At 26.7% G+C, this 16,476-nt stretch overlaps 1 protein-coding gene across 7 annotated transcripts in view; it reads left to right on the top strand.

The window, feature by feature from the left end:
- The window catches only part of LOC135928327 (intermembrane lipid transfer protein VPS13A-like), an 81,456-nt gene that overhangs the window by 45,753 nt on the left and 19,227 nt on the right, over positions 1-16,476 (top strand). For all 7 annotated transcript variants that reach the window (XR_010572290.1, XM_065464772.1, XM_065464773.1 and 4 more), the window contains 19 exons: positions 198-350; positions 917-1,010; positions 1,521-1,702; positions 2,240-2,400; positions 3,471-3,597; positions 4,187-4,408; positions 5,224-5,346; positions 5,549-5,767; positions 6,993-7,160; positions 9,438-9,598; positions 10,240-10,357; positions 11,069-11,215; positions 13,158-13,244; positions 13,508-13,630; positions 13,843-13,944; positions 14,596-14,634; positions 14,909-15,010; positions 15,796-15,900; positions 16,174-16,260. Coding sequence is in view for 6 of the 7 variants with exons in the window: in XM_065464772.1 (XP_065320844.1) it covers positions 198-350; positions 917-1,010; positions 1,521-1,702; positions 2,240-2,400; positions 3,471-3,597; positions 4,187-4,408; positions 5,224-5,346; positions 5,549-5,767; positions 6,993-7,160; positions 9,438-9,598; positions 10,240-10,357; positions 11,069-11,215; positions 13,158-13,244; positions 13,508-13,630; positions 13,843-13,944; positions 14,596-14,634; positions 14,909-15,010; positions 15,796-15,900; positions 16,174-16,260 (2,520 nt within the window). In the remaining variant the exon portion in view is untranslated. The remainder of the gene's footprint in view (positions 1-197; positions 351-916; positions 1,011-1,520; positions 1,703-2,239; positions 2,401-3,470; positions 3,598-4,186; positions 4,409-5,223; positions 5,347-5,548; positions 5,768-6,992; positions 7,161-9,437; positions 9,599-10,239; positions 10,358-11,068; positions 11,216-13,157; positions 13,245-13,507; positions 13,631-13,842; positions 13,945-14,595; positions 14,635-14,908; positions 15,011-15,795; positions 15,901-16,173; positions 16,261-16,476) is intronic.

Genomic DNA, 16,476 nt, shown 5'->3' with positions numbered 1-16,476 from the left:
TTTTAATAACTATTTAACTCACGATTATTATGAATTAGCTTTTAATTTTTTTTAAAAAAACTTTTAAGTTCGAAAATATTAATAAAATTATAAGTATTCACCATATTAAAGTAATTTTCTTTTTAAAATGAATATTTTTATTACAAATTTGATAATTAATATGACGTTTAAATATGGTTCCATTTTAATTATTAAAGATTTTAAACCCGCTCAATGTAATTGTAACATGTGATTCTTTAACCAAACTCGGACAAAAAATACTAGCTCAGGTGTCGGACATCGTTTTGAATATATCGCCCGCGACTATCAGAGTACTCACAGCCGTGACTAGTATCAAAGGCCCTCCCAAGGTTTTAAACTTTAAAATCGATTTATTTCTTCTATATTCGAAAGCATGAGCTTCATTTATGTGGATCAGAACGGGCTTCAGGCCGGGTCTGGTCGGGCCTTTGAAATTTAATTAAATATATTTAGATTTATCTATTTTATATTTAATTTTTTATGTAAAATAAAAATATTGGATTTTATTTATAGAGCTAGACGCCATATAACATATGGCTTTTATTTTGAGTAAATATAAAAATTAATTTCTATATTTAAAATTAAATCGGGTCAGGCCGGGCCGGTAAATTTTTTTAAAAAAAATTTCGGGTCAGGCCCAGGCTTGAAAAATTAGGCCCGATGCAGATCACTAGTTCACAGGCATATTTTTTTAATATCTTACTTTCATGCTTAAGATTGTATATTTGGCTTTTTATTTCAAAAAAAAACTTCTATGCATTAATAATGCCCTTGTTATATTATTTTGATAAGAACAGCTCAACGAATTATGCTTATTTAGGCTTAAATGAAAGAATGAAAGAAAAATGATTAAAAAATTTAACACCTGTAAAATGTGAATTTTAATATTTATAAGCCTGCTGAGACGGAAGAGGATTTGCTAGCACTTCCAGAAAATTTGTGGGCTATCAAAGATTTATCCACCTGCGATTATTGGTTTCTTCATACCGGTATAAATATATACATTAGGAATTTATTTTAAATTTTGAGTATAATTTTATTGATTTCAATTTAAAAAAATATATATTTAAAATTAAGACTCATAAAATCTATAATAAAAGGGGTATAAATATATTTAAAATATAAAAATGGAATGAGGGGGGTAAATACATTTACACTGAATTTTAATAACAAATATATTTTTCCTATAAATGATAGGCCAAATTTGTTAACATTTTTTTATAATCTTAATAAAAGAGTAAGTAATCAATGATAACCCCCTAGTTAATTTTATTTTTACAATATCTTTATGTATTACGACGTTTCTCTCTCCTCAAAAAAATATAGAAATCTATTTAAATATATAAAATAAAATTTAGTCATGGAATCAAAATGAGTGACTAAAAATTAAATAAAGCCAATTTGCAAATATTAAAATATGAAAATTATAAAACTATTGATAAAAGGGAACTAATTTAAGAATTATCAATATAATTGTAATCAAATTTAACATCTTGTAGAACTAGGAGATGAAGCTTTGGACTCATTGAGCATGGAAACAAAGGCCCTCTCAGATGAAGCCAGAGAGGACGAGTTGTTGTTACAACAACAGCAATTATTGCAACAAGAAAACCTATATAGCGAGACCCCCGAAGGTAGTGAGGAAGATAGCCAATATGAAAAAGAAAAATATATGGAACAAGTTTAGCAAATAAATTACGCATAAAAACATAATATGGTTGATACTGATTTTGTGTATTAAATGGTTTTTTTAATTGTTTTTTTTGCCTGTGATGAAAATTTTAAATAGAGAATATTTTAATAATATTATTATTATTTTATAGGCATATCCAGGATTTCCTAGGGGGGGGGATGAATATTAGATGGGGTTTCACCCTATATATTTTATTAAAGGCCTTTAAGACCACTTATTGTAACCTTTGGATATGTTATATTTTTATAAATTTAATTTTTGGTTTTTCATTTTTTTTATATTACTTTTTTCTAAAGATTTCAAAAATCATTTGTTTATAGTGATATAGTATATAAATTTTTTGGGAAGGGGGTGAGGAGGGGGGGTGTAAGGATGAAATTTTTATTAGCTTAAAATAATATTTACAAGAACATGTATTCCGATGAGACGGGAAATTTCCTACTTTCCCACCCACCCCGCCTGTGCTACCTACATGACCTAATGAAAAAAATATTATTGATTAAAAATATGTACAAATTTTTTAAGATTGATCTCTCAATTAACAGCATTCTGATAACTATTGAAGCCGGGGTCGACAATAGGACTGTCCCTATGATCAAAACTCAATGCAAAATACTCACGGCTAAACTTCAAGATTGGAGTGGCAAACAGATGAAAGCTAGGCTTAAACTTAGTCTTGAAGCTGGGTAAATCCTTTGTAAACTTAAATAATACCTCTTTGAATATATATAAATTTGAAAAGTATTGCCTTTTATATCATATTTTTTATATTGATAATGATATTTGGTAATACATAAAGTCTTTCCCTCTGCTTCGGAAGTTTTGTCTATTTTTAAGCTCCTACTTTTATTATGTAATTTTCACAAAATGAAAATGGAAAAATCATCTGTGTTATGTAAAATAAAAAATTTAAAATTACTCTTTAGAAGATGAAAACGTGATCCTATTCTTAGTTTGAAAGTTTTGGATACTGTTTTGCAATTCTTTTAAAAACATTTATAATCGAAACTTTTAATTTCCCTAAAATGCTCAATCATAATTAACATTTCTCTCTGGGAAATTATAATGTCATCTCTATTGCATCTTGCTAGCACTTCTTAATTACCTGAGTTGTTAAAAGATACCTTTTAAATGGATCTAGATACCGATACATCGTCTAAAATAATATCTAGATACAGATATTTTAATCAAAAATCTATCTAGATACAGATATCACATTTTTATATCTAGATACAGGATCTAGATACTTGTATCTAGATCCTTTAACAACTCTGTTAATTACAATAGTAAAAATAAAAGCATTGTTGAACATTTGTTAGAATAAAAAACGATATAAGATTTTTATTATTATTGTTATTATATTTATAGTTATAAGCTTTAGGAATACTATTAAAATATTTAAATTTATGCGAAGGATGCTGGGCACAGCTTCATCCAAGAAGCTCAGTCTCGTATCCACCACCATGTTGGAAAGTTTTTTTGTAATTATTATAAAATAATAAATCTTTAATAATTATGAGTCAGAATGTTTCCCAAGTTAATATTTTTTATGTATTAATGCAAATAAACGATATATCTCAATTATATTTTAACATATTTTTTTTACTGTGGATGTATAAGAATAATAGTACTAAAGAATTCATTTATCGAAATGGATATGAAATACTATATACTCAGTTGACGATATTTAACACTTGACGCACAATAACTTTTCATTGCAAATTTTCATACTTTTGCTTCATCCTAATTATAAAAGGTATTACAACGAATACCTAGCCCTGTGGGAACCACTGATAGAGCCATTGGTTAGCCACGATGACCAAGCGGAATACGTTCCCGAGGCGGGGATCTATCGTTCCGACAAAGTTCAGAGACCCTGGGAGGTATTGTTTATTTTTTAAAATGCTTACATTATAAAAATTTATTTCCATTTTATAAAATAAAAATTGTTCAATGATAATTAGCATTATAAACCCAAAGAATCTCAATAAGGATAAGTATTTCCTTGACAGAATATTTCATAAGCTGACAGAATGGGGCAAAAAGTCTGTTATAAGTGGAAGGAAGTCTCTCCACTATATTTCGACCTATTGTAGATTTCAAAAAATCTAGGAAGAAATTTAAAAAAATGTAAATGATAAGTTTTTCATAAATTTTAAATGACCCTTTTTACTAAAAAAATTATTATTAAGAAAAGAAGATGCTATATTTTATATAATATTTTCAAAGAAGAGATTGGATAATTTGAATATTTTAGGACTAACTATCATATAATATATAATAATTATATAAATATTTTATGTAAATCATATTTTATTATTTTTATTTTTTTTTAAAAAAAGAAACATTTAATTGAGACTAACTTAAAATGTTAATAGAAATTAAAAATGATTACGATGCGAATCATTATATCTTTTTTTTAAAAAATAGAAGATATAATTTTTCCATTTATTTTTTCTTTTTTTTCTCAAGCTAACTATAGATCTCAAAAACAATCCCGACTATTTAGAGGAAGAAAGGGATACCGAACCCACATCCCCCATAGCGCCTTCTGATTCTAAATCGAATAATGCTCTCATGAGAGCCGAAGAATTGGCCCATTTGCCTTCTACTTATATAGAGATTACGTCCAAGGATTTGCTTAATCTAACATTCACAAAATGTTGCCTACAAATGCTAAATAATCTTTCAACGGTTTTTTAAAACAAAAAATTTAGATAATTATACTCTCATCTAATACTTTATTTTTTATTGGAGTAGATATTCTTGAGATTATGTTAGTAATTTTTAAAATAATATATTAGGCAAATTTTAGATAATTATACTCTCATTTAATAAACTGTTCTTTTGGGATTGGAGATTCTTGAGATTATGTTAGTAATTTAAATAATATGTTAGAAAAATATAATTATCATTATACTCTCATCCAAACTGTATATCTATTGATTGGGTTGGATATTATTGAGGTTGTATTACTAATTTAAATAATATATTAGAAAAAATATAATTATACTCTCATCCAATAAACTGTATTTTTTTGTGATTGTATTGGATATTCTTGAGGTTGTATTAGTAATTATTAGGCAAATAATTTTTATATCCTTGCCCGTGGTAACTTCAATTTTATCTAAACTTCTGAACAAATTTTATAATTTATTTTTCGTATTTTTTGCCATTAAAAAAAATATACTGGCTACTAAAAATAATCACCTGATTAGCGTAGGATCTATATTTTCACTCTAATTTTTAATTTTTGTATTCTTTGACCATGGTTTGAAATATCAAAATGTTGGAATAAGTTTTAAACTTATTTTTCATTAAACATGTTTCTTTGCCATTAAAATATTTTTTAAAATTATGATATGATATTATGGCACGTTAAGGAATATAAATAGTTTAAATTTAAGTAAATCAAAATTGATATCCACTGTAAGGCGGAGCGGAGAATCTGACCCTAATATTATAATCAAATATTCATTGTAATGTTTAAATTACTTAAATAATTTAAGGCATTCAAAGATGCTGTCAACCAAAAAGAACCCAAGATGAAAAGCGAAGACTTGAATTCTCCCTACGTTGTTATAAACTCTTTGGGAGCAGAAGTTTACGTAGAACCCGATAGAAATCTTAAGGTACCATTTTATATAGATTTTTTTTTAAAATTAGTATTATTTTTTCTCCCCTTATATCATCAGACACTGGTGTTCTACCTATCTATAAATTGTATCTCATGGTTAGATTCCTTTAATAAATAAACTATTAATTTTCGATTTAATATGCCAATTCTAATTATATATTTTTTACCCCCTCTCCCATTCCTCCTCTCGCACGAAGTTTGACACCCCTGCTAAACACAGAACCTTGTTGAACGGTCAAACAGTTAACTTATTCTTAGCTAGCCAAGATTCGGATTTTATATACAAGACCGGAGCAAAAATCTCTTATGACAAAAAAACAAAAGATGGGAGCCCGACATTAAATCGAAAAAATAAAAATGGCAGGTCATCGTTTTTGTCTAATGAGAAAAGCCAGGACAACTTCTTGGATCTTAAAGTATTGAATTTCTTTATAATTTTAAAATTAATTAAAAAATATTAGTAATTGTTTAAAATATTAGGCGTGTAATAGGCAAGGGAATAACTAAAATAAAAATTATCGCACCCCCCCCCCCCTCATTTTTGAGCAACCCTATGTTTAGTTTAAAAATTATGGCGTATTTAATGTTACTAAAATATTTATTAGAACCTTATATTAACAAAACAATGTTAATTTAGTCTTTTTTTAAAATTAACTCTTTACTATTATATAAAATTATTCTTACTGTTCGATGAGTGCCTAAGCGTAAAATTTTAAAACAAAACATTTTATTTTTGAAAAAAAATTAAAAATTTTCTCATTTATTTTATTTGAATAGAAAATAATTTTCAGGAAACATCGAAGCCTTAACCTTTCACAACTTGAATAAAATTATAATAATTAGTTATATATATATTCTCATTTTATTATAAAAACAGTTACTTTTTTTGGCTTGTAAGATCATATCGTCGCCTGAGAATTGTCAAAAATGACTCTTTTACATTAATCAATTTTTTTTTATAATTATACTATTCTATTTACATTAAAAAATAGATATATGATTAATACTCAAATTAAATTCTATTGAAAACAATAGAAGCTTATTTTTTTTTAATTGCTCTCCTGTAAAATTACAAAAAATAGAGATATAATATTTTAATTCTCAGGCGAAGATAATATGTGCTCCTATTATTTTTATCATATCAACCCTTCATTTTAAAGCCGATATGATTAAGATTTGTTATACTTTACAGGGTAAGAGAATCAATGATTCCAGACCTTGCATTTATTATTGGTTCAATTCTCATTGGGTAGTTTTGACTGTAATAAGCGTTGCAAATTTTAGGTGAATATGGCGCTTAATATGTAAATTATTGAATTATTTTTTCGATTTCTGATATTTACTAGAAACATAGTTAGAATAAAATTACTAAAAATAGTATTTGTCGCATTCTTATGAATGGTTTATTTTAAATAATCTCTCCATTTTAAAATCTTTTATTAAAAAAACGCTAATCTGTCCATAATAGCGATAAAACCATAGAAGGAGTTTTCTTATTGTTATGCTTTCTCGCATGGTAGAATTTTTATGGTAATATAGTTTGCGTTAAACTGTAAAAAAAAAATTTATACATCATAAAGTATTATATATTTAATAATTAAATTAGCTTAATATTTATTTATTCAATTACAAATAATAAAGTTTCCAGAAAATGATTCTGCATATAGGAGAATAGCTATTAATCAAGTGAGAAAGATATTTCTGGAACTACCTATTAACCAAGGCGGCGAACTGAAATATCAGGGTGTTATAGTCGAAATTACATCTGTTTATGGGTGCAAGAAAATTATTATTCAATCACCGCTAAAGGTTTATTTTTAGATGTACTGATTAACTTGTAGAGGGTGAGTGGGGAAAAACGCAAGTTGTTAAGTGGAATATATAGCATACACCCCATTTACTTTGTATCATTCAAAATTTTACATTAATCTTTAAGCTTTGATATTTAATTAACCACCTATTAAGTTAAACTTATTAAATTTATTTATTATTATTATTTTAAAGAATTCATAGTGAATAAAGATTTTATAGAGATTTTCAAATATAAATCAAAATCGCCATATTTCTTAATTTTACTATAAAATGGACCATTTAAAACATGTAATATCCTTGAATTTAATTTAATATTCATATTGATATACAATTGAACTATTAAAAACTATATTTGATAATAGGTTGATTCTTAGTATATTTTAATAATATATTAATTATTGTTTAATTCGGACAGGTTAAATTTTAACCTTCTTACTTTGGACATTTACTCACATATACTTAAATAAAATAAACTAACATCTTTAATAAAATTCCCGTTTCCAGTTATTTTACTTTCTTCTGAAATTTTTTATAAAGAAAAAAGGGTGACCATCAGATTCTTTTCACTAATCATTAAATGACTTTTACTTACGTTTTATATTAAAAAATGAAGGAAAATTAACATTGCCTCAAATATTTTTTATTAGGCTGCGTTTCAATCCTTATTGATGATTCATTCATTCCTTATCTTATGTGGCTTTCTGTTTTTCATAATAACCTATAATTGTTGATTTTAACAATTGTTTTTTCTTTATCCATAATCATATAAAAGGAAAAAATGTAAATAATATAGTAAAATTTTTACAAAGATATTATTAATAATCTATATTTTTTTTTGCAAGACGTGACAAATCTGCTATAGAATTTTAAACTGTTGTTTGAAGCGGAGTTTAGAACAGAAACCCAAAAGCCACTTTTCAAAATTTTAGGAACTAGACTTTTTTTAAAAAAAATTCTAACGGGAATAAAAAAAACCCTATTTTTTTTATCCCAGGTTCCAAGGTTTCAAGTTCTGGTTTGAAAATCTTTGTCCTCCACATATCGATTCCGTTTTGGACTGCACTTCTTAGCCCTGATTTCTGTATCGCCATTTACCCTAGTTTAAAGCCAGCAACCTAGGATTACATGAATCCAAATTTATTACTAATATAATTTGCCTTTGCATACTGCGGAGGACAGCAATCATCTGATAAAGATAGGTTTTCTAACGCCAATGGTGTTGCGTGGATCGTCACAATCATCGGTTTACCAAACGAATTGGAACAATTATATTATCCAGGGAATCTCTTGGAGCACGCTCAGAACAACTTCCTTTTATCATACGTTTTGCTTAATTTAATATACCAAATCGAATATTTGATAAAGAATGCGAATAGTGAATTAATCATTTTGTTTTAATACGAATAAAGAATTATTAGATTAATTCGCATTTCTATTGTAAGCTTATTCATCTGACATGAGTGATGTGATTAACGAAGTAGGATCAACTACCTGTGAACTTTTGTTAGTTGTAAATTGTAATAAATTTGCTGTCAAAAAAATCGCATGTCTCATAAAGAAGATCTTTAAGAAACTTTGGCGTTATAAATTAAATTAATATTCATTTTAATTTCGTTAATAACTTGATCCCATGTTCTTAATCATCAAATTATTATGATAATTTTTTTTTGCTCAAAATTAGCAAGAAAATAATTCGTAATATAAAATTATGTCAATTTATTTCTCAAGAATTATTTTATATGTTTTTAAAAAACAAATTATTTGAAAATTCGAATTGAATACTAATAGTAAATTTTTTGATATGTATACATTTTGAATAGGCCTAAATGATGCCGGTAGCACACGAAAATATATCGATATAATTATAATTCGAAATATTAATGTATCTTAAATAAAAAAGTTCTTTAATACCTCAAGATGAGGATCACCTTATATTAAAAATACAAAAATCGTATAATATCAAACAAAAACCATCCAATAAAATGCATGAAAGTTTGAAATATATTTTAACATAAAATAGCAGGCTACTGAAAACAAGTTATATATTTAATTTTTTTGCTGTAATAAATATCTTATAATCTTTAGGAGTGAGTTAGACCCCATGAAACTTCTAAAGGGTTTAATAGAAACTTATCAATTTATTATATAGTGTTAAGCTTTCCTGTTTTTATTGCTGAGTCCGAAGAATCTTATCATTTTTAATGTTTCTTGCTTTTAAATATGTATCTTTTTTTGAAAAATAAATATTATAAAACATCCCCTTTTTTTATCAAGCTTATAAACTACTTTTCCGTTCCCATCGAAATATTCATCTTTAAATCCAAACAAAATTCTCTCACTAAGTTGATAACGTTAGCCACCGATCAACAATGGAGTGTGCCGATTCATATGGTCTATACATACGCTCGTTTTTATTTCAAGCCATCTAATGAACCGTATTAAAAAATATAGATATTATTTTTTTATTAAAAAGGTAAGAATGAAACCTTAAATGTTTAATATTATTCATTGGCGTTAAGCGTATTGAATAGTGAATATTTTTACGGAAATTTTGTCATGATAAGTCCCCTCCTTCCGAATTATTTAACGCACGTTCAATTTAAATGTAAGCGTGCTAATTAGTATTGCGATAAAATTAAATGAAAAATCTGTTGAATATGGGTTTTCTCCGTACATTATTATTGACTCTTTATTCTATTTTAAAGGAAACGAAGAAAAAATGAAACGATTTATAATAAATCATTTATAAGAGTTTATATCATCATTCATTCATTCATTAAATCGTAAAAAATAATATGAAAAACTTTGGTGTCATTAATATGCTGTTTAAAAAGTTTTACCAAAATGAAAATCAATTTTATTTCAATTCCTGCCATCTCATATCCTGATCAGAATAATAAAGAATTGTGTAAGGATAAGGAATATCAATCAGCCACCTCAAAACACAAAAAAAATAGCTGTTTCTTCAATATAAAATTATAGTATTTTTTTAAAGCCCAATCTTAAAATGGAGGGCAAGATTTTATTTTTACCTGGAAAATTTTATATTTTGTTTAAAAATAAATAAAATGACAAGGTACGACGTGTCAAAAGATGGCGTGGATTGGAAAAACAACAATAACTCTACCACCAATTTAAAATATGTGATATCCTGCCCGCCGCAAAATCCTCAATACGAGCCTTTCTACTTATCGGTTAGCACTTGAACATATTTTACCTTAACTTTTTGCCGAACTGGGGGGGGGGGAGTGATTCATAATAATGGATCAAAATCGATATTAGATGGAGGAACAGAACATTAAAATATAGTGAAATCTTGATTGGGATCCTAGTACAGCCATTTTTTTATTGCAAGCGTTTATAGTAAACGCGATATCGCTGAAGCGATGCGTAATTCATTGCTAAACGATAGTATAGTTGTATAATTCAACATTATGTATTTTGTAATTTACGCATCCCTTGTGCGGTATTTCGCGCTTACTATTAGCGAGCCCTCACTATGCTATCCCTAAATTATTTAATGATATCTCTTTGAAAATCTTATAATATTAATTTTTTTAAAAAAGAATTAGATCATATTTATTTTAAAAATTGAAATCTTTTTTTTTGAAATAAGAAGATCAATTCCTATTTATTTCCCAAATGAATGAGCCATTTCATTTGTTTCCACATTTTAATTTTCCCATCTATACAATGATGAGAAACCCCATCGTATTTATTTAGTTTTGGCCATTCGGGAGAGAGGAAAGGAAGACAATTAATGTTTGAGTTGAATTAGTCAACGTGTTATTAAGAATAAACAGGACTATTGAGTGGAGCAGATATTGTCCATCCTGAACTATCAAACTATATGATAACCAGCAATAAAAAAAAAATTTATATTTTCTAAATAAATCAAAATTAAGATTACTGAGCTATCCGAATCGATATACGGTGGAAGTGAGAATGAACCTATCAGAGACTTCAAAGCAGCTAGAACCCGCACGTTGCACATTATGCCCACTGTTACTCTCATCAACCTTTTGCCTTATACGTTAACGCATAAACTCAGCGTAAACCTTTTTTTCGCCCCATCGAATGATATTTTTATACTAATAATAATGTTTTAAAATGAGAATACTTAACAAAAATAAGACGATAAAGCAGCCTATTTCATAGTTTTTAAAAAAAGAAATCAATTGATCGCATAAATAATTTAGTATTATGAGAAATAGATTATTTGGTACATACTGTATTATATATCAGAGTTTGATAAATTTTTTAATATTTAAAAAAGATTTATCAGTATCTGTCTTATAATTTTTAAAAAAAATCAATTATATTTTTATAAAATTGGTCGTAACATATCAATACCTACCCCACCCCTACCCCATAAAAAATTTTAAATAAAAAAAACGTTTCATTGATTGTGAAGAAAAGTAAAAATATTATTTTTTATCTGTTTTCTTTTTCATATCATTTATATAACATTTTTACAAAAATGAAATTAGAATATATATAAAAAGTTTAACTTAAAGTAAAACTAAAATGAAAATATAATTTGAAAGTGAAACTAAAATAAAGATATAATATGAATAATACACGTTATAATTTATATTATTCAACATTCTCCTTCTTCTAAAAGAAGCCTTCTCATAATTTCAATTAAACTGTCATAATTAGTTGTTGTCCAAGTGGTTTATCGTATTGACCATCAAGTTGTGTAATCGTTGCTTTGTCCCAATCGTTGGTTTGTTTGAATAGATTTTGCACGTTGGTTTGTTTAAATCGTAAGCTTGATATCTTTATCATAGGTTATCCTTATAAATCGTGAATTTGTCATGTAGCTTGCTTGTAATGCTCAATCATTATTATTATCAATTTTCAATGTTATTATCATCAGTAAGTTACGAATAATGAGAAATAATAGTTCATCAAGTTGGATATAAGAATAAATGAAGAATGATAAATCAATAAGATTGTTATATAATATTTTTAGCGTTTTCATTTTTTGCGTTTTAGTGTAAGCGTTTTAATATTTAATTTACTTTATGCGTTTTAATATTTAATTTACTTTATGCGTTTTAATATTTAATTTACTTTATGCGTTTTAATATTTAATTTACTTTATGCGTTTTAATATTTAATTTACTTTATGTGTTTTAATATTTAATTTACTTTATGCGTTTTAATATTTATTTTTATATTTTAAGTTATGCAGTCTTTTAAATAAGCAGGTTTTTGTTTAATTCGCACTGGTCTTATAACATTTTTATGTAATTTTTATATTTTTGTCCACACTTCCCTCCTTAAAAGAATCCTTAGAGTCATAATTAATAAATGTGTTAAAACAGTTTCTTACTATTAAAAAAAAATGGAAGATAAAAATTTTTAAAAAAATATAACGCATAGTGGCAAGTTTTTTTTGCCATCCTCAACCGGGATACCATGAAGAAAAGTAAAAGTTATTTTTTTTTTCCCACACAATTCTATATTTGTAAGACCAAATTTTGCTCAAATTGTTTTCCAGCATGTTTATAAGCACCTACCCTATGATAATTTCGACTTTTACGTGAAATTTTTAGAGTAATTATTTAAAATAATATAATGAGAAGATTGATTAATTTTGCAGACGAATGTCACTAAAAACCCAATTTTTTATGCCCAAAATTTTGAGCAAAAAAAAAATCTTTAAAATTATAAAATTGTAGATTTTTTTTAAAAGAATTTCAACCATAAAAGATTTTTTATGCAAAAAATCATAAAAGATTTACTTGCAAAAATTTTGAAATTTTTGGTAAAATTTTATTGAAAAATCTTGTTTAAGCATTCTCGAAAAAATCTTCAGAAATCAAAATTTTTGAAGAATTTTTTATTTTGAAGAATATTTCAAACTCTGATACAAACCGTACTGCATCGCCATTAATGCTATTTTTTTTTAGAAAAATAAATTTATATTTTTTGGAGTACAATTTTTTTTTTTTTAAAAAAAAAACAACTTATCAACCAACTAAGAATTCAAATACCGAAGTTGAAATAAAACCCGGTGATACGTCGGCTCTATACAACGCTTGTATAGGAAAATCTAACATAGAAATTAAGGTATTATAATTTTACTTAACTTTGGTTTTTAAATTTAATCAACGACTTCGTCTGAACGTTTCCCAGAAATAGGCTACAAAGGACATTTTTTTGAGATTTAGATACTCTTGAATATTTTCGTATAATGGAATAGAAATATGAGACTAATATTTATTGCCACTTGAAATTCTTTCATTATTAAATGTATTATTTTTAAATATAGAAATTTTCTTGAATTATAGTTACCTTTTTTAAAAAAAAATAAAAATGAATTTAAAAAAAAGATCAAAAATTATATAGACAGGGATTGGACCTGTTCCTTGCCACTTAACCCCGCCGTGGAAGAATTTCAAGTTAGAGCCTTCACAGCCCCTTCTAAGCGACAAGGCGGAAAAATTTATTCTTTGGTAAGAAAAAAATACGAAATAATAAATTAATCTATTCAAATAATTTTAATCCGCCGCTTGCGGCCTTTAAATCTCGATGTTTTTTTATTGTTTTTTTTATCGTTTTTTTTAAAATATGCTCTAAGATGTTTCATAAAATTATGTTCGCAAAACATTTAAGTATTTATTTTCATATCTCTTATTAATAAATATTTAACATTTGATCGATTTAGGACACCGGTTTTCATTCTTTCAAGAACAAGGGAATGATGGAGATAAGTCTGTTTAGCCCCTATTGGATGGTTAATCAGACCGGCTTGACGCTATTCTATCAAGTTTTACTACCTCTTTTTTTTAAAAAAGTTTCAATTTAGTGTTGTTAAACGGTTCGATTTGAGGCGATTTTTAAAAACGGCTAACTCAACATTATAATCAGGAAAATATTGCCTAAGCGTCGAGATTTCGCTAATAGATTTTCAATCCTAAATGCTATCTATGAGCAAAATATTTAGACCTCTGCATAATACTTTTCTGGATAAAATATTGAGTTCGCCGTTTTTAAAAATCGGCTCAAATTGAGCCATGTAACAACACTAAACCAGGCCAGACTAAATATTTATACGGGTCTGGCCCAAAAACATGAGAAAAATCCTGGCAGTTCGGGTCTATCCGTGCGATCTTTATAGGAGAGTGCCAAATGGAATTTAGGGTATTTAATGTTAGAAAAATATTACTTTTTTAATTGAATTTCTAGGTGTATAAATAAAATTTGTTTTTGGAATCTCGATGGCAAAAATTAATCTCCAACTAAGAAAAGTAAAATTTTAAAGTATAGAAACATCTCTTGATTTTCCCATCCTCTGTCATTTTCATAATGATATAAAAGAAAGCATTTTGTTTTTTTTTCTTCTTCTTAAGTATAGAAAAATTAATATTCTAAATATTTAACTTATTTATTATATTGTATTTATGCATCCTCCTAATAGCAAGCCGAAGCCATGTACAATCCAAGTCCCATGAAAAAAGTATGAACGTATATTATAAGCATAATGCATGGTTAGCGGAAATTTTGATAACAGGAACTTAATAAGGTCCGAACCCACCCCGGGGTTGACGGATTGCCCAGTTTGGTCTGTGGTTTCAAAATGCCCAACCAAATAATTTTAAATTTCTGAACCCAAATTCGGGCCCACAACCCTGGTATAATTTAGTAATTTAAAAATCACATGATTATCACTTTTTTTAAATAATAAGCGATTTTAGGGGAAAAAAATAAATAATTTTTCTCATAATTACTAGGAACGAGAAGAAGATTCTCCCACGATAGTTGAACACAAACCCGGTCATTCACTGCCTTTCTTGTTTTCCTTCAAACCTAAAGCGTTTTTCTCCAAGAAAAAAGTAACTATCAAAACTTTAGATTTAATATATAAATGCGTCGCTCGACTACTGACTAATTTATCCACGATTTTATAATATTTATTTTGACGCAAATAAAGCAATAGTTGCGCTAAATAGAATCGGTAGTAGAATAAGAATATGTAAGTCTGGTTTCGTTTGTTTTAGAATAAATAATAACGATATCTCCAAATAATAATAAAAATGCGATTAAATTTATTCTTTTATTGGTGTTTAAATAAAACGCAAATATATATATATCAAGTCGTTAAATAAGTAATTTTTATTAACAAGCAAAATTATCGCGTGCATCGAAAGTCAATAACTTCAAATATATATATATATCTAGTAAATCAATTGATGGTTTGAGGCTTCGTATGTAGAAATAAAATAATATATTATTTAGTGAATGTTTTTATATATGTAAATAGTCATAATTTAAAGCTTCAATTAACTTTGTATATTATGATATTAAATTATATTATGCAACAATTTTTAGTTCTTAGAAGACTGAAGGTTACAGTTAGTTTAAGCCCTAATTTGTTTACGTTATTGTACACGTCATCTAATCTTAAAAAGTTTAAATGCTAAAATATAACTAGTGTTTAAAGTCCATAACATTGATTCATTACTAGATAAGCTCAATATTCGAACGATGATGTTACCTATATTAATTTTTAAAAAGAAAATGAGCTTTAAGAGTAAAATAATTTTTTAACAAAAAAAGAATCAAAATTTTTATAAAACAATTTATAAACATCGAATAAAATATTTAAAAAATTCTTAAGGTATGCATCAAAATAAACGATTCTGATTGGTCCGAGAAATTTTCTTTGGACACTGTCGGAAGCTCGGGCGTTTTATCCTGTAAACGCGGTGACTCCTCTTACGAAGTATTAATTCAAAATTTTAAAAAATTATCTAATTTATTTTTATAACCTCATATTTTTTTTCTAAATTTAATTAAAAAAAAAATTTCTCCGCTAATTGATTAAAACATCTTTCTGCTTTTCAGTGGTGTAGCCAGGATATCCAAAGGCTAGTGGAAGGTTAAGATATGCTTCCCTTTCATCTATTATTAAATAAGTACCAAACTTTAAATTGGCAATATTAGTTATTTTATTTTATATATATATAATTTTGTTTTTTTACCCCTTATAAATTAGATAGGAGTGGATATAGTATTATCCAAAACAGGCTTTACAAAAGTGGTAACCTTCATACCTTATTACACCATCAATAATAAATCAAAGGTAATAAATTTATTAGTACGACTGCTTGAATAAACATTATTATTTTCATTACTATCTTTAAAAAATAATAAATAAAAATGATCGAATTTTTGGCCTCTGAGGGGAAAGGAAATTGTTCCTTTTGTAAAAAAAAATTCGCATAATGACAAGGAGGTAGCTATGCTCCTTAATGGAAATGATTAAATTAATTTCAATCTTGTGCAACATTTATTTTTT

This window comes from Gordionus sp. m RMFG-2023, chromosome 4, assembly GCF_954871325.1.
Source record: "Gordionus sp. m RMFG-2023 chromosome 4, tfGorSpeb1-WG-v2, whole genome shotgun sequence".
Lineage (NCBI taxonomy): Eukaryota > Metazoa > Nematomorpha > Gordioida > Chordodea > Parachordodidae > Gordionus > Gordionus sp. m RMFG-2023.
The sequence above is the reverse complement of the archived record's forward strand: the minus strand, read 5'-3'. Positions and strand labels throughout refer to the sequence as shown.